Genomic DNA, 27326 nt, shown 5'->3' on the forward strand with positions numbered 1-27326 from the left:
TCTCCATTTCATCTCCCATCTCCTTATTCTGCTAGTTACTATCTAAGGCTGTATCTCTGTATTTGACACATTGCGTGCTCTTTTACCTATTCCTTAAATCCTCTGTGGTATTTCTCATTTAAGACAACTCCTTTCTTTCTTAGTGTGAACTCCATGTTCCATTCACTTTTTTTGATTGTATATTTGTTGGCTTTCTCATGGCTAAGGCTACATTTTAGTCACAGGTATTTTTAGTAAGTCATTGACAGGTCACGGGCAGTAAACAAAAATTCACAGCCCGTGACCTGTCAATGACTTGTGCTATACCCCTGATTAAATCTTGGGAGTGGGGCTGTGGGTGCTGCGGGGGCGAGACCTGGGGGGGGGTGTCATGGGTGCTGGGGGAGTGCGGGTGCTTGTGAGGGGCAGCCTGGGGGGCTCCATGAGTGCTGTGGGGGAAGGGCAGTCTAGGGGGCGCTGTAGGTGCTTGGATGGGAGCAACCCAGGACCCCAGCTAGTGCTGTGATGGGGGGAGTTGGTGGAGCTGGCAGGCTCCCTACTCGGCTTCTCGGAAGCAGCGAAGTGGCAACATGTCTCCCCCGAAGCTCCTAGCTCCGTGCGCTGGCAGCTCCACAGCTCCCATTGGCCGGGATCCGCGGCAAATGGGAGCTGTGGGGACATTGCCTGCAGGCAGAGGCAGTGCATGGAGCTAGGAGCTGAGGCAGGGAGGGACATGTTGCCGCTTTTGGGGAGTCCCCCCCAAGGTAAGTGCCGCCCAGTGCCCTCATGCCCTCTTGTGCCCCTAAGTCCTCTCCCACACCCAAACTCCTGCTACTTTTGGCCCGAGACTGCCCCAGCAGTGGGCAGTGAGACGGGCCCAGGGGCTGCCTAAGCTGCTTGGGCAGCCCCGGAGCCAGCCGCGTCGGCTGTTGCAGAAATCACGGAATCCGTGACTAACTCGCAGCCTTACTCATGGCCTCTTGCTATATCATATCTTTCACCATGTTTTTATGACTTGCTGCAGATATGGATTAGGGGTTTGTGGGACCCTGGGCCAGAACAAGTGGGAGCCCTTCCCCACCCCTTCCGCCTGCAGTCCCCCACCCCATCATCCCTCTCTCCCGGCATTCCTGCTGGGAAAATGGGTTGGGGCATGGGGGCTTGCCCCACCCCCCCCACCTGGGGGCGCTCATTTTCAGGAGGCCCCCAATTGGCCAGGGCCCTTGGGCACAGGCCCTGTTGGCACAGCGGCTAATCCACCACTGACTTGCTGGTTTTATAAAGTATTGAACTTGCTATTGTATTTTTTTTCAATTCCACTATATTTTTTTATTGCACTACACACGCATAAACATACAGTTCATGGCATGTATCTCCCTCAATATATATTCCAAATGATGTCAACATATTTTTTCAATCAGCTAGGTTAATCTTTCGGACTAAATATTATGACAATGATTAATACTGTAGATAACACAAATAATACTCTTCACTTTTTAGGTGTCTTCCACCTGACGATTCCAAATTACATTGCAAACATTAATGAATTAAGCCTCACAAAGTAGTTGTTTTAGAGGCGTCACCGAGCAGCTAATGGATTTGTCCTAGGCTGGAGAGGGAGTCTGTGATAGGGCTGGCTGGCCATAGAAATGAAATCTCTTGACTCCAAGTCCTGAGTTTGAGTCAAAAGATAATCCTTCTCTTATTATTCATTATTACCGTAACTTTATATTTTATACTGAATGCTCCCAAATGATTTGTAGACTGTACATACAGGGGTTGTATATGCTAACTTACTCATGGAATGCCCGAACTCTAGGGTAGGGCATGGCAGACACTCTGCCCCAGCAACGATATGAATGTTTTTCAGAGGGACACAGTAAAGACTAACTTTGGCAACTGAACTGCAAGGAGAATTTAAGTCAACAGAATGTGATTATCCAAATGGATTTGAACAGGATATTTTCTAGCTCCCTACTAGATCTTTTTTCATGTTGCTTTTTCTGAACAGAGGATGCCAGTAATACCAAATTGTGCAGTGGCTTTGTGAAATAGACAAATGAGGACTAATTAGAGACCAACCAAATTATTTTTATTTGTGACCTATGTCTGGGTTCTGAATCCTGTTCTCAATCATTTAGGATTTTGACCAAATAATGTGGAACTTAATGGAGATTTCCATCAATTATGTTACCATACTGTTTTTTTATGAGATTCAAATGATGAGAAATAACTTACCTGATTGTGGAGTGAATCTCATTTCTTTTAAAACTTCAGAGAGCTGGACCCCTAGAATGGTTAGTATTTAGTGTAATCTAAAGCATAATTCCTCTTTCTGTTAGCAGTTCTACTTTAATATTGTGTAATCAGTTAGAATCCAACCCTGCCTTGGTCCTTGAAGGCAACCTTTGGCTTTGCCTCCATTACTTGAATAATTTCTTTGTGGGTGTTTCCAGAATTCCCTGCAGGTTGATCTGACAATTTTCTCAAAAGTAGATTAATGTAAAGCTCTTTCCCCTCATGTTGTAATGAATCTGAATGCTTGTGAATAGATTACTCTGCCATTAGGGTCCCCCCCTTCTCAAGAAGGGAACACTCTCTTTAAAATTACCATGCAAGAATTTGCTACAGGTAGAGACAGCTACCTGCTAACTGGTTTGTACCACGATGATTATTTTATATGCATTTATAATTTGAAATTGCACCAGTGGCTCCACTGTCAGTAAACAATCTTTCAAACATTTTTATGGCTGACTGAGAACAACGCTTCCTCAGCTCTCGTCCCCTAACGCCTCTACTCTACTTGCGCTATATTGATGACATCTTCATCATCTGGGCCCATGGAAAAGAAGCCCTTGAGGAATTCCACCATCATTTCAACAATTTCCATCCCACCATCAACCACAGCCTGGACCAGTCCACACAAGAGATCCACTTCCTGGACACTATGGTGCTAATAAGCAATGGTCACATAAACACCACCGTATACCGGAAACCTACTGACCGCTATTCCTACCTACATGCCTCCAGCTTTCACCCAGACCACACCACACGATCCATTGTCTACAGCCAAGCTCTACGATACAACCGCATTTGCTCCAACCCCTCAGACAGAGACAAACACCTACAAGATCTCTATCAAGCATTCTTACAACTACAGTACCCACCTGCGGAAGTGAAGAAACATATTGACAGAGCCAGAAGAGTACCCAGAAGTCACCTACCAGAGGACAGGCCTAACAAAGAAAATAACAGAACGCCACTAGCCATCACCTTCAGCCCCCAACTAAAACCTCTCCAACGCATCATCAAGGATCTACAACCAATCCTGAAGGATGACCCATCACTCTCACAGATCTTGGGAGACAGGCCAGTCCTTGCTTACAGACAGCCCCCAAACTTGAAGCAAATACTCACCAGCAACCACACACCAGAACCGAGGAACCTAACCTTGCAACAAAGCCCGTTGCCAACTGTGTCGACATATCTATTCAGGGGACACCATCATAGGGCCTAATCACATCAGCCACACTATCAGAGGCTCGTTCACCTGCACATCTACCAATGTGATATATGCCATCATGTGCCAGCAATGCCCCTCTGCCATATACATTGGCCAAACCAGACAGTCTCTACGTAAAAGAATAAATGGACACAAATCAGATGTCAAGAATTATAACATTCAAAAACCAGTCGGAGAACACTTCAATCTCTTTGGTCACTCGATTACAGACCTAAAAGTGGAAATCCTCAACAAAAAAATTTCAGAAACAGACTCCAATGAGAGACTGCTGAATTGGAATTAATTTGCAAACTGGATACAATTAACTTAGGCTTGAATAGAGCCTGGGAGTGGATGGGTCATTACACAAAGTAAAAGTCTTTCCCCATATTTATTCCCCCCCCTCCACTCCCCACTGTTCCTAAGTCGTTCTTGTCAACTGCTGGAAATGGCCCACCTTGATTATCACTACAAAAGGTCTCTCGTCCCCCCCCCCACCGCTCTCCTGCTGGTAATAGCTCACCTTAAGTGATCACTCTCTCATTACAGTGTGTATGGTAACACCCACTGTTTCATGTTCTCTATGTACATATATCTCCCCACTGTATTTTCCACTGAATGCATCCGATGAAGTGAGCTGTAGCTCATGAAAGCTCATGCTCAAATAAATGGGTTAGTCTCTAAGGTGCCACAAGTACTCCTTTTCTTTTTGCGAATACAGACTAACACGGCTGCTATTCTGAAACCTTTCAAACTCTGTACATCTCAGTCTCCCCCATCAGAAAATGGGAATAATGCTTACCCACCTTTGTAAATCAATTTGAGATCCTCAGATTAAAGAGGCATATTAATGCTAAGTAACAGTAATCACATTTTAAAAGTACCTCCATTTTCCCAGTGTATGTAGCTTGAGCTCTGCCTTTGGACCAGTCTCTACAAGGAAAGTAACTTTAGTGGTCCCTTGACTTCTAACATTCCGAGCCTCTGGGCAGCTTCAAACCATCATGTACTTGTATATACACAACCACAGCCAAGAAATTATGGGGGAAGAGGAATTCTCTTATCTTCCACCCCTTGAAAACAAGCCGGGGCGGGTACCTTCCACTCTAGATACACTGCAGGGAGCAAAACCTCTGCACACCTCATACCCACACTTCACTGCGCGCGCCTCCCCCAGAGAACTACACTTCCCAGCACGCCCCGCGCTTGGCTAAACCATAACGCTACAGTTGATTGGTCGGTGGCTTAGGGTAACGGGCCAATCGCTACCCTGGATGTTGCTCGGTAGCTCCACCTCTGACTCGGGGAAGTGGGACACTTTGAAAAAGTTGCCAGGTCAGGGCGCGGGGCAGTTGTGGCGGTTGGATGGTGGAGCCCAAGGGGAGGGGCTCGGCGGCCCCAGGGCAGGAGGAGTGGGCTGCAGCCAGCAGTCGCCGGGCGGGGCAGGGGGAGCCTGGCTCGGCGCGGGAAGGCAGTGTGGCTGCCCTGGGGCGCCCTGCACTCCTGCAGTGTGTGTGCGGGGCATCCCCGCACTATCCCACGGGGGAAGCGGAGTCGGGGCAGAGGGAGGGGCGCCCCCCCGCCGCCTGTTCTCTTGGGGGCGCTGGGGTGTGTGCGTGGAGCGACTCGCTCATTACAGCCTTCTGGGCCATGCAAGAAGTGGGGGGTAGGTGGGGAGGCCTCTCCCCCCTCTGGGGGCATTCACAAAGGAGAGGGAACAGCTGGGTGATGCAGTTGCAGGATCCGCGCCATAAACCATGTCGGCACTAGCAGCATTAGGACCTGTAATTCGGTATCGGTGCAGCCCCGCTGGTGGAAACTGGGGTTAAACTGAGGCTATGTATGCACTACAGTTTACCTCGGTATGCGTTATGTCACCCAGGAGTGTGAATAAGACACCCCACGAATGACATAAGTTACATGACCTAAGCGCCGGTGTGGACAGCGCTATGTCTGCAGGAGTGCTTCTCCCACCAACATAGCTACTGCTGCTCTCCGGCTGGAGTAAAGAAGTGGGCGGGAGAACTCTCCGTTTGGCTTAGAGCGTCTGCCCTGACAATGCTACAGTAGCACAGCTGAGTTGCTGTAAACTCTGTAGTGTAGCCATAGCCTCAGGTGTCATTTTTGTACCATAGCATCATCTGAGTAGGGTTAAATAACATGGTGGAAGTAACACTTGAGTCCTGTCTACAGGTTCTACTGTATCCATGATGAATTATGAGTCCTGTAGACAAAACCTTAATGTCACAATGCAAACATGGCAATGAATTTTCAGAGTATCTTGGCTTTCTGGAACTCCCAATCAGTATTTTCCTTCCTTCTTGTCTCCCTGCTAATCTGTTTCATTTTTTTTTCTTCGAGGCTGCTTCGGAAGCAGCTCTTGTCCCTTTGCCTGGTGCAATGTCATGTGCCAAGGGTTATGGGTACCATTCCTGTGACTAATTGTTTTCTTGTCTTCCTGAAACTAAGACAAGTCACAGAATATCTGATCAGACACATGGGTTTTGCAAGAGCAGTGTGAGAGAGACATGAGAGACTGTTGCTACTCTAGAGCTATGCGCTGAGTGTGTGGATGTTATATTAAAATGGAAAAATATTTACTAATTTAATTCTTTTCATGGCTGTCCTTTTAACATCCTACAAATCCTATTCTACGACCAACCTTCTCTTCTCGATCTCCAGGACTTTTACTGCTTTCTCTGGAGGAACCGGAACATGTAAAGATGTATCCTCTGTAGTTGCAGGAGGAATTTAGCTCTTTAATAAAATTTCATGGCAGCCAAATGACAAAGATGTATGTTTTGAGCTCTAAAACCCTATAGTGAGATACATAACAATGAACTCCATTGACAGTTTCTGCACTGCATGAGTCTTCACACAATACTAACATAACCCCAAGGCTTGACCCACCATGCACCAAGATCAGTGGGATACCTGAGGGACGTTCAGAAGAGCCAGTCTCTTTGAAGTCCTTGTTATGAACCCCAGGATATTATGTGTGAAAGAATAAAATGATTGAATATATGTGTAGATAGGAAGACAAATGTGTATAGTTGCTTTAGACGATCTGTGACATCTGCTTTTCAATTGCCAGGCATACTGGTATCTTTTATGCCCTGGTTGAGAGATTAAAGAACATGAAAAATGGTACAATTGTAATATCCCAGCTAATTAATAGATTTAAAGGCCAGAAGGGGCCATTGTTATCTTCATGTCTGAGGTGCAGAACACAGGCCATAGGACTTCCTTGAATTCCTTCTTCGCGTCCAATAGCTGTGGCTGAACTAGATCATATCTTTAAGAAAAACAACTAATCTGGATTTAAAAATTGCAAGCGATAAAGAATCCACCACAACCCCTGGAAAAATGGTCTAATGGTTAATTAGCCTCACTGTTAAAAACATGCACCTTTTTTCTAGCCTGAATTTGTCTAGTTTCAACTTTCAGCTATTGGATTGTGTTATACCTTTGCCTGCAAGATTGAAGAACCCTCTATTATCAAATTTCTGTTCCCCATTTAGGTACTTACAGACTCTGATCAAGTCACCCCTTAACTTTCTCTTAGATAAGCTAAATAGATCAAGCTCCTTAAATCTCTCACTGAGGCATGTTTTCCAATCCTTTAATCATTCTCGTGGCTCTTTTCTGACCTCTAATTTCTCAGCAACCTTGAATTTTGGATACACTATTCCAGTAGTGGTTGCACCAGTGCCAGATACTCTCTACTTCTACTTGGTATTACCCTACTTATACATCCCAGGATTTTATTAGTCCTTTTAGTTACAGCATTGCAGTGGGAACTCATGTTCAGATGATTATCTTCTATGGACCCCCCCCCCAAAATCTCTTTCAGTCACTGCTTCCCAGAATAGAGTCCCTAATCCTGTATGTATGACCTACTTTCTTTGTTCCTAGGTGCATGGCCTTGCATTTGGCTATTTATGGGTAATTGTTATTTAACAGGAGTTGCTCTGTGATCACTTACACACTCCAATAGTACAAAGATTTGTAATGTCTGATATATTTCCATTCTTTAGAGTAGAGAGTGTGTGTTTGTGTGTTGGTATTGTTTGTGTTGGTATTGCAAACTGCTTTTCTAGATTTGTTTTGCTGTACTGTGTGATTGTTTTTCTGTTCACCAGATGTGGGAGCATGGCCACTAAGAAATTAAGAAGAGCAGGGTTATCTCAGGAACTTTGTGACAGGTTGAGTCGGCATCAGATCAATACCTGTCAGGTGAGACTTTCGCTTAATAGATTTATTTTACGTTGGGTTATGTGGCACTTTGACACATGTATGGCCTGCTGCCTTGTAAAAGTGTAGTCTTGAATGTGTGCAGAAATATAACTTCCCCACAAGTTCATACTTTACATTTATATAGAGCCTTTCATCCCAAAGATCCTAAAGTAATGTAGAGATCACTTCTGTCACCAGTGAAATTCAGCTGCCACTTGGGTGGAGCAAGACAATTGTTTAACTACGTACAGCAACACAGTACAAAAGGAAGTGAAGATGGTCAGATTAAACTGAAACTAAAAGTGACGTTTTCGCATTCTCTTCTCAAATCAGAGTTGTTAATCTGGTGTTCTGTGACTTTGTCTGATACAGGATGATTCAGGGCTAGATCCTGCAAGTGTCTGTATGAATGGATCCATAAGCAGATCCAGGGTCTCTGTGCAGAGGCTGCAGTCCTCTGACATGAATCCAATTGTAGGATCTGGCCCTAAGTCTGATAATCAGAAGATGAGACATCATTTGAGGTGGTCTGTGATCATTTTTCAGTTAAGGCAGAGGCTTGTGAGGAAGGCAATATTGTTGTTTCATACCACCCCAAAATGACAATAACTGAATACTTAATTTCTTCCGCCCTCCCCACACCCACTCAGCCCTTTAAAATGTGAGGCAGCATTAATGCCTTCTATAATTCCATTGTCTTCAGTTGAATTGTATCATGGGAGAATTTGGAATATGAACTGATTCTTTATAAATATATTAAATGAATGAAATCTCTTTTCCCCCTTCAGTCCCCAGATTGAACTCTGTTCCTTTTAATCATCTTTCAGGACTTTCTGTGTCTTTCACTCTTGGAGCTAATGAAAGTGACTGGACAAAGTTATTGGAATGTACGGAAGCTTCTTTGCAAAGTCAGCTTAGCTTGTGCTCCCAAAATGCAGACTGTAAGTATCCTTGCGGTGATACTGTTATGAAATCTGACTACAGTCAGTTTTATTTTTACCTAGCAAGGGTATAGTGTAGTATAGGTTTGTTGCAAATAAAATGAGATGGTGTGCCATCCAAGATGTAAACAGTGGGATTCCATTATAAGGATCAAGTCAGGCTATGCCTGTGTTCATTGCTAAATTCAGATCCATAAGACAATGAATTTCTCACTTCAGAAGTGTATAAAAAGAAAATTTTCTTGTCAGAATACAGTGAGTTCAGCTAGGCATTTTAGTGCTTAAGCAGGTTGCTCAGGTTATTACAATAGGATATAAGTAGCACTTCTACAAATGATGTATGTATGCTGAGAGCCACTCAAGAAGATAAGGAATTCTTTCCTACCTTTGAGAATATCAAAGATATTGCTGCTTCCAATCTGAGCCTTACAACTGAAAGTGCCATTGATTAGTGTAGGTGAAGGGTAGGAACATCAGTGCCCATAGAAACTGGTTTTTAGAAAGTAATGTTAGTGCCATAGAGCAGAGTGATCATTAAAGCTATATTCTGCTCATTTTGGAGAATCTCATATTCTCTCATCCTAGGCAAATGGGAATGTGAAGTGGCATGAAGATGATGCATCTGGTGTTAGAGAGTTGGTGAGAGTGGAGGGAAGGAGACAGAAGGTGTGGGCTGCACTCCTGTTGACTGGATTATTTTGGCTACTGTAAGAGAACATGTCTGAATAAGACTGTTGTTGTGTCCTTCCAGCCAGAAAGAAAAGATGCTAATGATGGTAGCCCTCTTGTGGCAGGAGTGGGGAGATAGGGCAGAGAAAACAGGGTGTCAAGATAGTGCAGGTCCAGGTAACTTTTGCTGCAGTTTAAGAATTGGCCAAGAAGCTCTCCAGATAATCAATGTGAATTTTTAATAAATCTTGGGCAACTGGGGAAGTTGCAGAGGACTGGAAGAAAGCCAATGTTGTGCCAGTATTCAAAAGTTAAATGGGCTGACCTGGCTAGCCTGACCTTGATCCGAGGAAAAAATAATGCAGTGGCTGATATGGGATCCTATCAGCAAAGGAAGGAAATATAATTAATGCCAATCTGCATGTATTCTTGAAAAACGGGTCTTGTCAAATGAACATGAAATTGTTCTTTTATCAACCACACTTGCAACCTTGTGAAAGGTAACTACTAATATAATGAACTTTTGTAAGGCATTTAACTTGGTGTCACATAAAATTCAGATTAAAATTAGCACTATACAAAATCTAAATAGCACATATTAAATGGATTAAAACTGGCTGATAAATCTCAATGAGTAACTGTTAACTAGGAATCATCAAGTGGTGAGGGTGTTTCTAGTGGGGTCCCACAGGGATTGGTTTTCAGACCATCCTTATTGAATATTTTTATCAACAAGTCTGGGGTGTATTTTGTCAAACAGTGGTTCTGCAAAGGATTTGGGGTCTTGGTGGATAAGCAACTGAACAGGAACTCATAGTGTGATGCTGTGGCTAGTGTGATCCTTGAATGAAAAAAACAAATACTGAGTATGGGTAAGAAGGTGGTAGTCGTAACAACATTGTTCTATACTGGGGTGGGCAAACTTTTTGGCCCAAGGGCCACATCTGGGTATGGAAATTGTATGGCGGGTCATGAATGCTCATGAAATTGTGGGTTGGGGTGCAGGATGGGGTGAGGGCTCCCGCTGGGAGTGTGGGCTCTGGGGTGGGATCAAGGGGTTCAGGACTGGGGGTTGGGTCGCGGGAGGGGGTCAGGGGTGCAAGCTCCAGGTGGTGCTTACCTCAAGCAGCTCCCAGAAGCAGAAGCATGTCCCCACTCTGGCTGCTACACGTAGGCATGGCCGGGCAGCTCTACGTGCTGCCCTGTCCGTAGGCACTGCCCCTGTAGTTCCCACTGACTGCGGTTCCATGGAACCATTGGTGGTGCTTGGGATGGGAGCAGCATGTGGAGCCCCCTGACTGCCCCTATGCGTAGGAGTCAGAGCAGGGACATGCCGCTGCTTCCAGGAGCCATACGGAGTGCGGCAAGCCCCCGATCCCGCTCCCCGCCTGGAGCGCTGGAGTGGAGCAAGTCCTGGACTCCGCTCCCTGATGGGAGCTCGAGGGCTGGATTAAAACGTCTGAAGGGCTGGATGTGGCCCCTGGGTCGTAGTTTGCTCAACTCTGTTCTATACAGACATACTACTAGAGTTCTGTGCCCAAAGATATTGAAAAATTAGAGAGGATTTAGAAAAGAGTAACAAAAATGGTTTGCGGTCTGGAAAATTCCACTCAGAATGGGAGACTTAAGGAGCTGAATCTATTGAGTTCATCAAAGGAAAAGTTAAGAGGTGATTTGATTGGTGGCCAAGAAGTACCTATAAAGAGAGAAGTTATCTGATATTAGAAAACTCTAATTGAGCCTGCAAAAGCATAACAAGATCCAGTGGTTGGAGTTGAAGTCAAAAAAATTCAAAGGGGAAATAAGATGGAAAATTTTTAACAATGAACAGACTAAGGGATGTGGTAAATTCTCTTTCACTTGGAATCTTTAAATGAAGACTGAATGTCTTTCTAAAAGATATGTTAACAAAGCCACAATTTCTTAGATTCAATACAGGAACTATTGGATGAAATTCTATGGCCTGTGTTATGCAGGAAGTCAGATTAGATTATCATAATGATCCCTTTTGACATTAGAATCTATATGAGGCAGATCCACAGCTAGTGTAAAATGTCATCGTTTAAAAAAAGACAAATTTTGTATTAATGAAAAAATGTGTGCAAATTCCTTATCACTCCATGCATTCCTTTTTCCAATTAACCTGAACCCAAATCCATCAGGACGTCACTGGAGCCAGTTTTGCTTTGTGGTGTTTTGTGCCCTGAAAAGATCAAAACAGATGTTTTTCATGTACTTGGTACAGTTCAACTCTCTAGAACCTTTTGGCTGAGGATCTCCAAGTTCTTTTCAACTATTAACTGGTTAAGCCTGCTGTCCAGTATATGGGGAAACTGAGGCATAAAAAAGGGTGAGTGACTGGCCTCATATCTTAAGTCAGCTGGAAGAAGAACCCAAATTTCCTGCCAGTCCGGTGCCATACTCACTAGATCAGGCTCACAAAACCCAAAAGCTATGCTTGGCTCTGGTATTGACCTAGGCTTGTTCAAACAGTTTACAAATCTTAATGAACCTTTCAGTGAACTCGAATGGTTTTGAGATGCCAAGTTCAAAATCAGCCAAATTCTTGGTTTTGGGTTTCATTGTGAATGCTTTGCACAGCTCTGCTGACCACAGGGTTAGTATTTCCTTGTTCAAAAGTAGTAGTTTGGCAGATCAAAAGCAGCACGTGTTGGCCAGGGGAAAAAAAGCCATCACTTTTGCAAAGTTATTGTAAAGTGCTTTTTATAATTTGACATTGTGATGTGGGAGAAAAGTTCAAAGCTAGAGTGCAAAAGCCTCAGTGTATACAGTAAACTCCTTTAAATCTACTTAGTGGTGTCTGCATTTAAGTGTGGTGGAGACTCAGGTGAAGAAAGAACACAGGGAAGGATGAGAATATAGTTTAGGATTTGAACAGTAAACTTGTGGGCAAGTATTAAATCATGCTAGATTGTTGGGGAGCAAATGCCAGAAATTTCTCTTGTCAGCTGAATAAAACTTTTTGTGTGTGTGTGTGTTAATTTTTGCTGTTATAGGCTTATGAGATGAAAATGAAAAGGGCTATCAATCCATCCTCAGCCTTCTTATCCACTACCCTAGATGGTTTGGATAAAGCCCTGCATGGTGGAGTGGCCTGTGGATCCCTCACAGAGGTAAAATTAATATTTACAGTTTTTACTGCAGTAGCACCTAAATGCCACAACCTTTAGTGGGGGTCCATTTGGGCATTATATAAATGTATAATAAATGACAGTTCTTGACCCAAAGAGCTTTCAGTCTAAAATGTATATGTGGGACTCTTCACTCGTACAGTATGTTAAATATATTTTGCTTCCACTTTTCAAGGTAGGTAGGACAACAATATTTAAGAGATGTTTGTGATTATCTTTTCTGCTTAAAAAATTGCTGTTTGAAAATTCTCCTAATGGTCGTAAATGATAAACACTTCATATTTTTTGTAATATGAATGCACCACTCGCTGACACTTTTGAGTGAGGAAAGTTAAATTTTGTAAACAGCTAGTCAAATGTAATTTTGTAACATGATAGAATAGGACCATAGCATATCTGTTGGTTAGAGCTCAAGACTTGAAATCATGATTTTATTCCTGATCTGACATTGACTTGTCATGTGACCTTGGCAAGTCACTCTTTCTCTGACTACCTTAGTTTACCTATCTAAGTTACTAAAGATATAATGGACCATTACAACAAACAGAAGTGTAAGAATGCAAGGATGAAAATTATTTTTATAAGGAGGATCATGTGTAGCTAAGGCTGTAAAAAAATGTTATAACTTTATTATTTGAAAAATACATATGATAATGTAATTAAAGACTGGATTGTAATGTGTATGCACAACAGGACAGAATTAAAGTTGTATGTAAACCCTTAACTTTGTCACTTTCTGACTTTTAAGTTTAACTTTAAAGTTTTCTTAACAGAGCTTTTGGCATGGCATTTCCTGTGTGTGTGTTAAGATAGAGCTTCATTATCCAGTACTTAGAAACTATGCTGTCTTGCAAAAAGTTGCCAGTAATTGATATACATTCTGTAATTTGCAATTTGCAATGTTGTAGTAATGTGTAATGACAGAATTTGGCAATATAAGGTGCACACAAATTGCTCCCTTAAACTTTTTGTACCTTTTGAATCATTCAGGGGCTGAGGTAAGCACTTCTAGTGACCTTGTTCTCTGAAAACATCCACTCAATGTGCATCGGCAGTCAAAAAAGTGAACAGAATGCTGGGAATAATTAAGAAAGGGATAGATAAGATGACAGAAAATATCATGTTGCCTCTATATAAATCCATTGTACACCCCCACATCTTGAATACTGTGTGCAAATGTGTCTCCCCATCTCAAAAAATATATATTGGAATTGGAAAAGGTTCAGAAAAGGGCAACAAAATGATTAGGGGTATGGAATGGCTTCCGTATGAGGAGAGATTAATAAGACTGGGACTTTTCAGCTTGGAAAAGAGCCGGCTAAGGGGAGATATGATTGAGGTCTATAAAATCATGACTGGTGTAGAGAAAGTAGATAAGAAAGTGTTGTTTACTACTTCTCATAACACAAGAACTAGGGGTCACCAGACGAAGTTAATAGGCAGCAGGTTTAAAACAAATAAAAGGAAGTATTTCTTCAGACAACGCACAGTCAACCTGTGGAACTCCTTGCCAGAGGATGTTGTGAAGGCCAAGATCATAACAGGGTTAAAAAAAGAACTAGATAAATTCATGGAGGATAGGTCCATCAATGGCTGTTAGCCAGGATGGGCAGGAATGGTGTCCTTAGCCTCTGTTTGCCAGAAGGTGGGAATGAGCGACAGGAGATGGATCACTTGATGATTACCTGTTCTGTTCATTCCCTCTGGGGCACCTGGCACTGGCCACTGTCGGAAGACAGGATACTGGGCTAGATGGACCTTTGGTCTGATCCAGTAGGGCCGTTCTTATGTTCTTGTCTCAACCCATAAATATCTTAAATAGATTGATAACAAGTTGCTCAAGATCCATCTACCTTCTTATACTGTGCCCATCACTTAAGTATCCAAATGCCTGCTCTCCTTAACCCCTGCACACCTCACAAAGTATGTAGGAGCCCTCCTTCAACCCTTGCATTTTTTTAAGCTGCCAAGGTGCTAAGGGAGGCCTCCTAAGCACTTTAAATTGCATAGGAACGCACAATATATTTGACTAGATTCTATGCACTTGAAGTAAGTTAAAAACCCTACTACTCGGTATGTAATTTTCAAATGCTCAGAGCTCAATCAAGTCCAAACCAATTTTCTCTGGATCACTGACAGTCACTTCTACTCAGTAAGGGCCATTTCCATGCCAAATTTCAAATTTCAACTCAGACATTGTGGTTGTAGAGCTGTACAAATAAGAAGATTGCAAAAATTCTTTTATCACAGGGGAAAGTATATTTTTCCACTCTTCATAATTCAACATGACTGAACTGTTTTTGCTCAAACTTAAAAAGAAATCACCTTTGAAGCATGAAAGTAATAAGTGAAAATGGGCTGGAATGAAAACAGTATTGCAACTTAAACTGTAGTGGTTTCTGCTTCAGTAAATGCTTATATAACAGCGTTGGGGCTGTGACCTTAGAGACATGAAAGAGACCTGTTTTCTTTCTGCTCCAGGTGTAGACTGATGCACAGATTATCTCCATAGAAGTGCTCAAGAGGGTATCTTGTGAATTTATTTTGTCCCTCATTGAATTAATGAAGGTTTTTTCAGATGTGGGTATTGATACCTGTGTTGATAACTGGCCATAAGGGGGTCATGTTGCACAATCCTGCCTGAAAGTGATCATCACTGTGGCTTAGACTGCATTAGGAAAAAAGAGCATTAGGAAAAAAGAGCAATGTTTCATGGCTGGCTAAAGATGAAACAGCTGCTCTTTGGGCAGATAGAACTAGTACTGAGTCAGATGGGATCTTGAGACTATGCAGATGTCCTCAATAGTGGATGAGCACTTAATTCCTGAAAATACTTCTCTCTGTCTAGCAGTAACTGTGGTTACTCACCTGGGTTAAATCAATGCTTTTCATCCAGATTTTAGTTTCCTCCAGACACTGGGACAGTTGGTGAATTCAACACTATAAATGTTTGAGAAGGAGATTGCAGAGCTACCTTTTATCAGATTATTGATGACACTGGAGCCACTGGTATCTCCCAGGCTCCACTGTGATTATGAATGAGAGGTGACAGGAGTGAGCTATGAAGGATTGTATAAGTGAGCACTCAGGGATAAGGAAAAAATACCTGTCATGGTTCTGGGATCTGTCTAAGAGGAATGAGCAAAACCAGCTTAATGTGGCTCTACATCATGCTGAGTTCCTGTAAGTGAGTTAGAAGTACCTCATGATCAGTATAAAAGGCTGCTGATAGATTTAATAACATTATCTGGGATGCTTGTCTTTTTCCTTCAGCCATAAAGTGACTGTCATTCAGCTTGACCAATACATTCTCCAGGCCATACCTTCACCTGAAGGAGGGCTTTTAGATATTAGCAGAGATTAGGTTTTGCTGGAATTGGCTAGCTACTATCTTTGACCTTGCTTAAGATTAAAGAGATTAAAGACAAGTGGTGGCTACTGAGTCAGTGGGAGTTTTGCTTGAGTTAAGAGACTAAGTTATGAATTCTGCGTCACAGAGTTACAGAATTTAGGACCAGAAGTCATTGATATTCATTTTTGGTCTTTATCTGCATGCACAAAGTGCTGCTGCAGTAGCAAATGATGGGTCCATTTTGTGCCAAAGGCATAAATTTTCTAAGGTGGGCTCAGAGAATGCTCTTTTGGACATGAATACAGATGTACAGTTTTGGAAAATTATTTAAACGTTTTGTAAATCTTTAGGGCCACTTTCCGGTTGGGTTAATTATCACATTGCCTAATGCCCTAATGCAGGTACTTACAGTACATTAAATCTGTGCATTATAGTACTGACTACATGACATGCTGAAGTACATGTCTTCAAAAGAGACACCTATTAGCTTAGACTGGAATTGCACTTGGAATCTGCTCTACAGCAGTAGGCTGGCCTTGGCTGCATTGCTGCTCCAGGGTAATTATATTATATTGTCAGTATTGCACTCCTAAACGTTAAAAAATCACGAGTCGGGCCCCAGAAAATCATGAGACTGGCTTGAAATCATGAAATTTATGAAAGAAAATATAGGGCTCTTTTTATTTGCCTTCTAGGTTTTGAATCTTTAGGGAGCACTTGGGTCACTTTTTCAGGCTTTTCTTCACAAGCATAGTAAAACATTGGTTTTTATTTAAAGTAATCTCCAAAACAGCAAAAGTTGAGATTTTCACTTAATCACTTGACTGCAGGACCCGGGGCTTTAAGAAAAACACCAGATATCATGAGACTTTCAACAAAATCTCAAGAGTTGGCAAGACTGCAACTCTTCTTTGTTTAGTATTAATATAGGTGTTAGTATAAGTCTATCCGCATTCTATTGCTGCTGCTTAATTATGGAGGTGAAGCTTACAAAGAGTTCAGGTCCCAGTCTACAGTACTCTGTATTAAGTCAAGTGATCCTGCAACCTTTAATCTCTCTGATCTGCACCTCCTCTATTAAAATGAGCACCCCGGTGAGCAACATACTAGAAGTTCTTGGGCCGTGGCACAGTTGACCTGAATGTTGCACTTGGGATACTTTTGCTTTTAGACAGTTGGTTCAAGCCTGGGAGAAGTTCTCACAAAGCATGTTTCTTGGAGCATGTTTCTTCCCCGTTGGTGTGGGTAAAGCTTTTACTGTTTTCCTTCCCATTCCTCTTATACTACGCAACAGCAATTGTGGTTTGAAATTTGGAATTTGAATACATGAATCATGAGAGGATGTCAGTGGTATCTTCTACAGCCAAATCTTGTCCTAGCTTTTTGAGTGCCAGAGGCAAATGACTTACACTGTTCTGGCTCTGACATCTTTTTCCAAATCACCAGTGGTGTTTAGGTTAGAAATTAATCATAACTGAAATTTTGTGTTCAAATATCAGAACTTTTGACCAAATCGTTTGAGCAGAAATTTGGTTGTGGCTATTTGAATGTTTAATCCCCTGGGTAACTCTGAAGGAGAATTATCTCCTCAAGACCTTGCCTTCTCCTCCATTAATCTCCCCCCCCTCACAACCCCCCCCCCCAAAACCCTGTTCAGATGTGCCTGGGAAAATAACATATAATGTACTGAAAAAGAAAAGTGCATTTTTTTAAAAGTACAGACACATTAAATACTGTTGTAGTTCTGAAATCTCTATTATCAGGATGGACTCTTGATTTCAAAACCAAGCTTAAAAAAAGACAAACTCATGGACTTTAAGGCCAGAAGGCCATCATAATCATCTAGTTTGACCTCCTGCGTATTGCAGGCCACAGAACCTCACCCACTCACTCCTGTAATAGACCCACAACCTCTGGCTGAGTTACAGAAGTCCTTAAATCATGATTTAAAGATTTCAAGTTACAGAGAATCCGCCATTTACACTAGTTTAAACGTGCAAGTGACCTGTACCCCATGCGGCAAAGGAAGGTGAAAAAACCCCCAAAGTCTCTGCCAATAATCTGGAAAAGAAAAACAAGCTTTCCTGCTTTTTCAGGTCCCAAACAATTTCTCAGTTTGGAATGAATTAGTCCAAAGGAAGAAAATATTCTTTCTACACTGGCAGAAGAAGCTACCGCTGTTAAAAGTGAGATTATCACCTCAACCGTCTCTGAATCCAAGTGCTTAAGTGACTTCCACCAGTTCACTGGTGTGACTTTCTTTAAAACAGCATCAGCAAACATATATTTCTTGAATGGTTCACCCTTAGCTCTGAAGTTTATTATAGTTGGCATTATGGAGGGATGATTGCTGGATGTCCATGTCATAGCCAACTCCTCTTCTTCAGCAGTTAAGGTTTGACCCTGGTACCGAGTATTGAGAATATTTGCAAGAAAACGAGCTGGAGATCGTGTTTGTCCCATTCATTTTTTTAATGCTTGTAATTTAACTCTGTCATTGCATATTTCTCTTTTTGAGATCTCACTCAGTTCCTTCCAGATTTCAACAGGGTCAGCAATAAAACAGCTATTTCCCTTCATTTTGTTCAAGGCTACAGAAATAGGTTTCAGGGTACTCAGCATGGTTCAACATTTCTCTTAAGCCCAGTGCTGAAAACTTTGGCTGTTACAGTGTGTGGCAGGGCAGGGGTAAAACCCCCTTTAAAGCCCTGCCAAAATGCTGGCTGCAGATGGCTGTCTGGTCAAAAGGCCAGGTAGGGAGACATGGGTATGCAGCTGTAAGCCCTAATGAGGGCTAGCTCAGAGCAACAAGCTGGGCCGAGTGGGAACAGCTGGGCTAAGGACTGGGACGGCTATAAAAGCCCTGGGAAAGCCTCAGTGAGGGGGTGGACTGGGAGGAGACAGGAAGGTTGTTTCCCTGTCTTCTTACCTACTGGAAGGAACCTCAAGGGCCAGAAGACCCTGGGAGGGGTCTTGATGTGATTGTTGTTGGGGGAATCCAGGACTGCACAAGAACACTGTAAATAGAGACACAAAGGTGAAACCACTGAAGAAGGTGGTGGGACTCTTTATTGTATGAGCCTAAACACAGGGTGCAGACACAAAAGTGGGAGTGCCGGCACAGACCCTGTGACACAGTGCCATCTATTTTTTCCCGATTTTGTTCACAACTTGTCATCAGATTAGGCCAGTTCTTGATTCAGTGCTCAAAACAGTCCACTGCTGAATTCTATCGCACGTCTTGTGGGAGAGTTAGCTTGGTTCCTCCCACTTTTTTCAGAGCAGCTGCTGCAAAGTGGTTGTTATGGAAGTATTTTGCCATTTCAACAACATTAGCCTTTATTTCTGGAACACTGAAGTCTTTGGCTAGGGGGTGCATCAAATGAGCACTGCAACCATATGTAATTAGCTTGAGACTCTCTTCTAAATTTCTTCTCATCTTGGATACATCTGTAGCATTGTCTGTGACCAAGCTGCATAGTAGTCATATGAATTTTTTTTCACAGTTTGTTATAGCTTTTACTGCTACTTCTTGTAAGTATTCTGCTGTGTGTGCATTTCCTGATGTATCAATTGTTTCTGTAAGGAAGACATTCCTTTCTTCTGTTGACACACACGCACATACAACAGGATCATTGTGGACATTGCTCCACCCATCAAGATTCAGGTTAACAATTTCACCCTCTAGACCTTTTGCACATTGCTCAATTTCTCTTTCATACACTTTATCTAGCAATTTGCCTGCGACATATGCTCTGTTTGGGTGGACTGTATCCTGGTCTTAATGACTGAACCATGTTAATGAAGTGTGGGTTCTCCGTCATATGGAAAGGAGAGTTTGCTGCATAAACAAACTGGGCAATTTTTTCATCAATTACCTCTTTTTGTAATCTACTGCTTCTTATCACAAACTTATCTATGGTTGTTTCTGGATGATGGAGTTTTGCCACAGGTGGTATACTGTGGCTATGTGACCTACATGATGTGACTGAAACACTATAATTGGCAGATAACTCTGAAACTATAGAAAGTGATGGTGATCTTGAAGGTGGATAGTCTTCACAATCCTGTATGTTGAGGATGGATTCTCCTATACAAAATAAGTCAATGCAATTATTTAATTATTATTACCATACTGCTCATTTAGTATTACTCATTGCATTCACTGACACTCAGTACTACTTTAAAGGTCAAATTGTAAAAGGAAGATCTGCTTATTTCAGCTATTTATTTTTTATCACAGCTGCATCTAAAATGATAGTACCATAGAGTAACAACTATATTTTTTGCTCAAACATGAGAATTCAAGAATGGTCCAGAAGGAAGGCAGGCAATCCTTAAGAAAGAAGTATGAAACACAAAAGTTTACCAACCTGAAGATCCTGCATGTTCAGACATGTTCCTTTCATCATCTTCAACGCAGCGTCCTCCTAAGAAGGAACACTTCTCATGATGTTGTTTCATTTGGGCAACCAGGCCTTGCATTTCTTTGTTGCACTGTTTGCATTTTGCATGTATGCCTGTCTTACCCGCAGGTAGAGGAACTTCATTAAAATATTCCCAAACTGGGTCTCTTTTATGGCCTGCTGCCAATATGGGTTTTCCCTTCTAGTGAGAGAATGGTATATAATAGATCTCAAATCAATGAAGACTACACTCAGAAGGACCTCAAGACTTCTGGAATATGCTGCTCAAACAGTTTCACTTTTGTTTCTACTGCCTGTCCCTCCCTTCCCACATTTATCTCCAGGCTTCTTCTCCTTGTCCAGATCTATTCCGCCCCCAACAATCTTTCTATTCATTGAACTTTTTGAAACTTTGCACTTTTAGAGAGAGGTACGGGATTGACTCTGTGTAGACAAATTTGCAGAGGGACAATAGGGTTGATGTCTGTTATTTCTCACCTCTATATATTATTTATTTATTTTAAAACATTTTTGCTGTTAACAAGCACGTTATCTCTGGAGACACAAATCCACAGTTTGAGAACTGCAAAACTAAGCATCTCTGATGGTATCTTCTAGATTGAGCACTGAGTCCCATTGGGTAGATAGAAAGATTAAACTAAATAATCTATACAGAAGCTCCTGGAACCCCATAAGATTGGGTCCCTAATCCATGAACTATTGGAACTCCTTTACAAAACTTCTCTTAAACATTATATGACTATATTGTCTCATTAGAATTTATAATCCCTCTTCCATGATGAGATATCTTTGAGCTATAATGTATCTTAATTAAAACTATCTTTAGATAGGTTTTTTCCACAAAAAGCATTTTATCAAAAAAATCCAGTTTAAATAAAAAAAATCTGATTTTTTTTTAAAACCATTGATTTTTATCCACCCTGATTTTAACCTATTATGCATCCCTATTTCTTTAGACCAGGAGTGTCAAACGTATAGCCCTCTGACCAGATGCAGGCTGCTTGATGTACAGGCTTCCAAAAGTGACCTGAGTGTAACTGATGTAGTGATGTCTGTCTGAAACAGTGACTCGGGTTGTGAACACGTTGACTCCCTTTATAATCTCACTGGAATGTCAGTTCTAAAACTCAGTTATGGAACTTCAGTAACAGCAGTAATTATTTTGTTGCTGATCAATTTAAGAGATGGAAAGACAAAGAGGATAGGAGTGAAGCCCATAGGGGAGAGAACTGGGAGTGGCTGCAGGGAAGGCAATGCAGAGGGAAGAACATAAGAGACTCACGGTGACACAGCAGAGGGAGTGAAATAGAAAAAAGAAGATGGGAAGGAAGTGAAACAAAAGGCAGGAATACCACTAGTCCTGAAGCTGAGTGTATTTTCTCATCGAGTGATACTGAATATGACAATAATGAACAAATAAAAAATGACAAATTTAGTCACCACATAAAGGCCATACCTAACCTTTGTGTAAACTCCTCGCTGATATCAGTGGGAACTGTGTTGTAAATTGAAGAGGGGCGCGTGGAGTCCTAACTGCTTATTCTGACCCAGGGGCTGTAATTAGGCCCTTTTTCCCAATGAGTGTAACACCCCTAGTTTATATGAATACTTTTCTTTTTAGGTAACCGGCCCAGCGGGTTGCGGCAAAACTCAGTTTTGTCTTATGATGAGTGTACTGGCTACTCTGCCTATCAGCATGGGAGGACTAGATGGGGCTGTCATATACATCGACACAGAGTCTGCATTTGGTGCTGAAAGGTAAGAAGTATATGTTCTAAAATAATACTTTCAGTTTCTCTAGCACATTTTATCACACAGCCTTAAAATGTTTTCCAAGCTTTAATTAATTAAGCATCACATCTCTGTGAAGTAGGGAGCTATTTTGCAAATGGGGAAGCTGAACTGCATAGTCTGTGACTTCTGATATATTCACTGTACATTGCCCCATAATATATCATAAAGTTTGCAACTAAAAAACTACATGTCCAATTTTTTTCATTTTGCATATTAGTTTCTGGAGTTAGCAGGGAAATTTTTGGGAGGCAGAGTTTCACAAAATGAATCTTTTGAATACAGGAGAGATCTTAGATCTTCTAGATAAGAGGTTTCAGGAACTTGGCCTGTGTACTGGATGTGCTGCTGTTGATGTATTTCATGTGGCCTGACTCTTCAGCATCTGAAGTATGTGTATTTATGTGACTCAGATCTCCAGCATCTCAAGTTTTCATTTAAAAGAAAAAAGGAAAAAGTGTGACCTAGATACGTCTTGGTGCCAACTGGCAGAAGGCACAGGGAATGCACAGGGGTTTACAGGGATCTATGGGCCAGATATGTGCATAATTGTTCACCAAAGCGTGGTATGTGCAGTCTCTACTGAGAGCCAATAGCCCACTGGTTGACATAATCATTGTGAAATGTATATATAGATAATATTTAAGGCATATGTATCTATATTAAAATCTATGTTCTTAGGATGTTGGCATTAAGGCAGGTCACATACCTCAGAAAATTCCTTTCAGTCAGGAGGCAGCAGTCACCTATCTCCTTGTCTGGTCATTTCTGTGTATTGTATGCATCACAATATAGGCCTAATTGCATATTGAGCCACAGGCAAGAGAGGAGAGTGTGAAATTGATAGGAGAGGAAATTGACAAAGGATTGTTAGGGTCTATGTCTGGGTACAAGGAAACACACAGGATCCTTCACCTAGGAGGCAAGCTGACAGTGTGTCTGTCTCATGAAAGGAGGGTCACAACTAATCTGTCTGTGAAATGTTGCAACGGTATTGGGAGAGTAATATTCTGCAAGACAGGAGAGTATCTTATTAATTAAGTCTAGGTCTAGAATGCATGCTATGATTTTGTTTTATATGTAACTGTTTCCAATGCTCCTACTTACTATTACTTGAATCTCTATGCTTTATTAAATAAACTCATACTTGATTTCACTAAAAAAAAATCTAAGTGGTGTGTGTTAAACGGAGCAGTGATCTGAGGTGGAACTGGTAAGATGGGGTGTACTGGTTTTTTTGGAAGCAGCAAATCTGTGAACACTGCACGTGTCCAGTAGACCTGGGGCTGAACACTCCAGGGAGGCGCTTGGAGGGCTTGAGGATAGGCACACTCTAATCATTAACCTATAGAGAGAGAGCAAGGCCTAGAAGGGAGTGCTCATGTTGCCAGTGGCCAGTGGAGTAAGGAGCTGACCCATGGCAGGGACAGGTGGTAGCAAAGTGCCTCTCAACTCTGGGTACTCCCAGGAAGTGTCACAGTAAAGTTCTATCCCCCATGGTTGTCAGGTTAACCTTGCAGATGTTTGAAATTAGTGCAAACTGATGCAGTGTTGTCTTTCTGAGTTGACAGATGGTCTGAAATAGTTGTACTGAAAAGTATAAATTCCACTGCCTCTATTAATATTAATGTGCTAACTTGGATGATGACCAGTTGCATATAAGCACTGACTTTCATTGCAGATCATCCTGTCGGAGGGTGGGAAATGGGGTGGGAATGAAGCCCAGTGCAGGCTGCAGTTGCTGTAGTGATGCAAATGCAGAATGAAGAAAGGAAAAATGGGACACACATACACACACACACAGATATGGAAGTGGGAAAGAAAGAGAGAGGAGGATGGGGAAGGGAGAGAAACCCTTCAGAAATAGCAGTGTTTCTAAATGTGAGAATATAATTTCCACTCACCAATGCTAAATGTGATTTAACAGAGACTAATGGTATTTAAAAGTTTTGTTTTACTACAGACAGGCCATAATCTACATTTGATCTTTGATCAAACCTCACATTGACATGCATGGAAAATCCACAGAGAGCTGAAGATCATATGTAGTACTGAGTTTAAATATGTACCATCATAACAGTGGAATTCAGTCCTTTCCAAAATTCACTTTAACATAACTGTTCTAGAAATGTCAGGTGAAAAAGGGCAAATATCAAGTGTATTTAATAATAATTTTTAACAAATAGATAAGCAGGGAAAACCTTTCCTGTCATTCTTTATCTAGACAAAAATTCACTGTATCAGAAAGTCAAGGATAATGTTCATAGCCCTGCTGTATTTTAGGAATAGGGGAAATGGAAGTATATACTGCATCTGCTGTGCCACAGGCTTTGGTCCATGCTTCATGAAAAAGACACTCGTAGGCAGTTGGCTAACTCCCCCACCCTCGCCCCTTTGAGACATTCTTTTTGTCTTTCTGGTTAGGAATTGATCAGATGGTGTGAAAGACTTAGTTCAGGCACCGCCCCCACAGTGTTGCAACTTTCTCACAGGGGTGGGAAAAAACACCTCCCTGAGCACTGCAAGTTTCAGTGCTGTAAAGTGGCACTGTAGACAGTGCACCAGCGCTTGGAGCCACTCCCCTTCTGGAGCTCTGTCCCCGTGCTGGTGCCGCGACTACATGGTAGTGCATGGCAGGCTGGGGTGTAAATCTACAGTGCATAGTTTGCTGCCCACAACTGACCATGATGTAGGCCATATTACTATGCAGTAAAAGTTAGTGCACTTTGACTTACTACTGTTTAAACAAAGTGCACTAGGGAGCTTTTAGTGCATGGTAGAAAAGTCCACTTGCAGGTTTGTGGGCTGTAGATTTACACCCCAGCTTGTGGAGTACTAACTCTCTGGGTGGCCAACCCTTAACTTACTCCTGGGGGAATTCTGCGGGACTGTGTGCCTGCAGAAAATGCCCCTCCCACCACACAATTCCTGTGCTTCCCTGCAGAAAATGGCAGGGAAGCAAAGGGAAGCCACGTGGGGGGATGATCATGGGTGCCGTTTTGGGGGGGATTGCCTCCCCCAAACAGAGGTGAGGCTAGGGGGCGTACACAAGGTTATGTGCCACTGTCCCCCCCTCATTTCTGTAAGTGCAGAGCTGCCCAGCTGAAGGAGGCTGAGTCTAAGGGATACTGAACTGGAGCTGAACGCCGCCTCCTGGGTCCTAGTGCCAGTCATACACTTCTTCTGTGTGCTGAGAGCCTTCCTATTTTCTGTGCAACAGTGAGTGACTGTGGTGGGGCTGGATAAGGGAGGGTGGGGGAAATGGGAGAAGTGGGGGTGAGGGGCTCGGGGGAAGAGGCAGTGGGGAAGGAAGGGGAGGTGGAATAGGGAAGGGAAATGTGGGAGTGAGGGGAGGGTGATGGGGCAGTGGGTGAGGGGAATGAAATAGGGAAGAAAAGGGGCTAGGGGGAAGTGGGAGCCTGGCATGCAGCATCCCCTCGGCAGCAGTTGGGGCTCCCCTGTTAAGCAGGCCCATCAAACCCTAACCCTGACAAACCCTACCCCCGTAAATCTGGACCCCTCCCACTAAGCCCCCCACACCCAGACCCTGCTGATGAGCGCCATCTCCCCACATCCAGACTCTCACTGCTGAGCCCCAACCACCTTCACCTGGATCCCCTGCAGAGTTCCATTGCCCTGGCATCCAGGATTGGATACCTAAGCAATGCACTGTTGCAAGCTTCTTCAGCAGTTTGTATAATTTAAAATCATAATTTAAATAATAATAAAATCTTAATAAATAATAAACAATAATAAATCATAATAAAAATCCATATCAATGCAATGGATATACTGCATCTTCATCAACAAGCTGTCACTAGAACAGGTAGGTGAAAACATCTCTGTTAATACAGTAAACTGAAGTTGTTTTCAGTTACGTTCTTATTTTTTTGTAGCAGTTCAGTACAAAAGTAACCAGTTAGTGACTGAGGAATCTGTACTATATTTGTCTACTGAGTGTATGAAAAGCATGTTCTCTGTTTGTTCTTTCTTTATCTATGTTTATGGTTTGTGAAAAACACTGGATAAAATCACTGGAAACCAAAGCCAAAGGCATTGTGAGGTTTTCCACCCTGTCTGGGTAAAATGCCTCAACCCTGGTCTTCAGGGAATACAATTAAGCTCCTTTCAGTCCTTGGCCTCTCATAATGAATAGTAATCCTTAGCTCTTACAGAACTTTGCACCTACACTGTGCTGTGCAAACATTAACTACATCTCCCTGAAATTGCCAGTACAGATGTCATTTTAGATTAATCATACTGGTGTTTTTTGTGATGTGGACACCTGTCCTTTAGGAGGTGGATTGAAGCCAGCAAATCTTTCATCCAGACCACTCACTGAATGGCTGCCATATGATAACATCACTCCTTATGAAGAGTGTCCTATCCAGAGTAAGAAAATAGTGGTGTTTTAGAACCAATGTACATGTTAGCAAATATATTTTAATGTTTGTAGCCATCACTTAACACCTTCTGTCGAAGCGCTGAACACCTTTAAAATGTATTAGGCAATGTGAAAAAAACAATGCTTTTACCCTGCTCTAGACAGGGCCTTGGGTTAATAATGAGTTGAACAAGACCCCGAAGCTCTGTTCCACTTTGACAAACAGAAGAGTGCGGGGAGGGATGCCCTCTCTTGAGAGGGAGGCCAGTATGTCAGGTAGTTGAGTGAAATTTCCCCTTTTGACCAATATTCCTTTGGTCTTCCCTGGGTTGAATTTGAGCTGCTTCTCATCCAGGTGTTGATCTCCTGTTGGCCTTGTGATATCCTTGTTATGGCATGGTTGCATATGTGAAAAATGAGTTGTTCATCCAGGAGTCATGGACATGTTTTTTGCAATGAAGCCTGTGCCTTCTCATCAGCTTTCAAACTGTAAATGAGAGTAACTCATGTGCCGAAGGAGGTGAGGCAGGATGGATAAAAATAAAAAGTATTTGTTTGATTTAAATTGGATATCTTTTATGGATTTGATTGAATTAGATACATTTTAAAAATCTATTTAAAATTAAATTTGAAATTATGATAATTTGTTAAGGTCTAAATTTACTATAATCTTTTAAAACCAAGTAATTGAAATAAAAAAATAGACAAGCAGTACATGTTTGCTGTCCAAGTTGTAAAGAAAGTCAGACCCCTGACTGGTGAAAGTCACTGGCTAAAAACCTGGAACCAGAGTTTGTTGAATGCCAAACCAGCTTTTGACAGCAGTAGCTTTTTTTTTGTAGGTACAAAGAGAATATTTTCTTCGTGCCAGTTTATTCAGCTAGATCAGTTGA

The 27326-nt window shown here is 42.2% G+C and overlaps 1 protein-coding gene across 7 annotated transcripts in view; it reads left to right on the top strand.

The window, feature by feature from the left end:
* The window catches only part of RAD51B (RAD51 paralog B), a 713264-nt gene that overhangs the window by 91481 nt on the left and 594457 nt on the right, over nucleotides 1–27326 (top strand). For 4 of the 7 annotated variants that reach the window (XM_073348432.2, XM_078853312.1, XM_078853311.1 and 1 more), the window contains exons 1-5: nucleotides 4786–4816; nucleotides 7624–7717; nucleotides 8545–8658; nucleotides 12345–12461; nucleotides 21880–22016. In XM_073348432.2, the coding sequence (XP_073204533.1) occupies nucleotides 7634–7717; nucleotides 8545–8658; nucleotides 12345–12461; nucleotides 21880–22016 (452 nt within the window). In that variant the 5' untranslated portion in view covers nucleotides 4786–4816; nucleotides 7624–7633. Of the gene's footprint in view, nucleotides 1–4785; nucleotides 4817–7623; nucleotides 7718–8544; nucleotides 8659–12344; nucleotides 12462–21879; nucleotides 22017–27326 lie in introns of those variants that run through there. The other 3 variants (XM_078853308.1, XM_078853310.1, XM_078853309.1) reach the window with 1 other exon arrangement.

The sequence above is a fragment of the Lepidochelys kempii genome, chromosome 6 (assembly GCF_965140285.1).
Source record: "Lepidochelys kempii isolate rLepKem1 chromosome 6, rLepKem1.hap1, whole genome shotgun sequence".
Taxonomy (NCBI): domain Eukaryota; kingdom Metazoa; phylum Chordata; order Testudines; family Cheloniidae; genus Lepidochelys; species Lepidochelys kempii.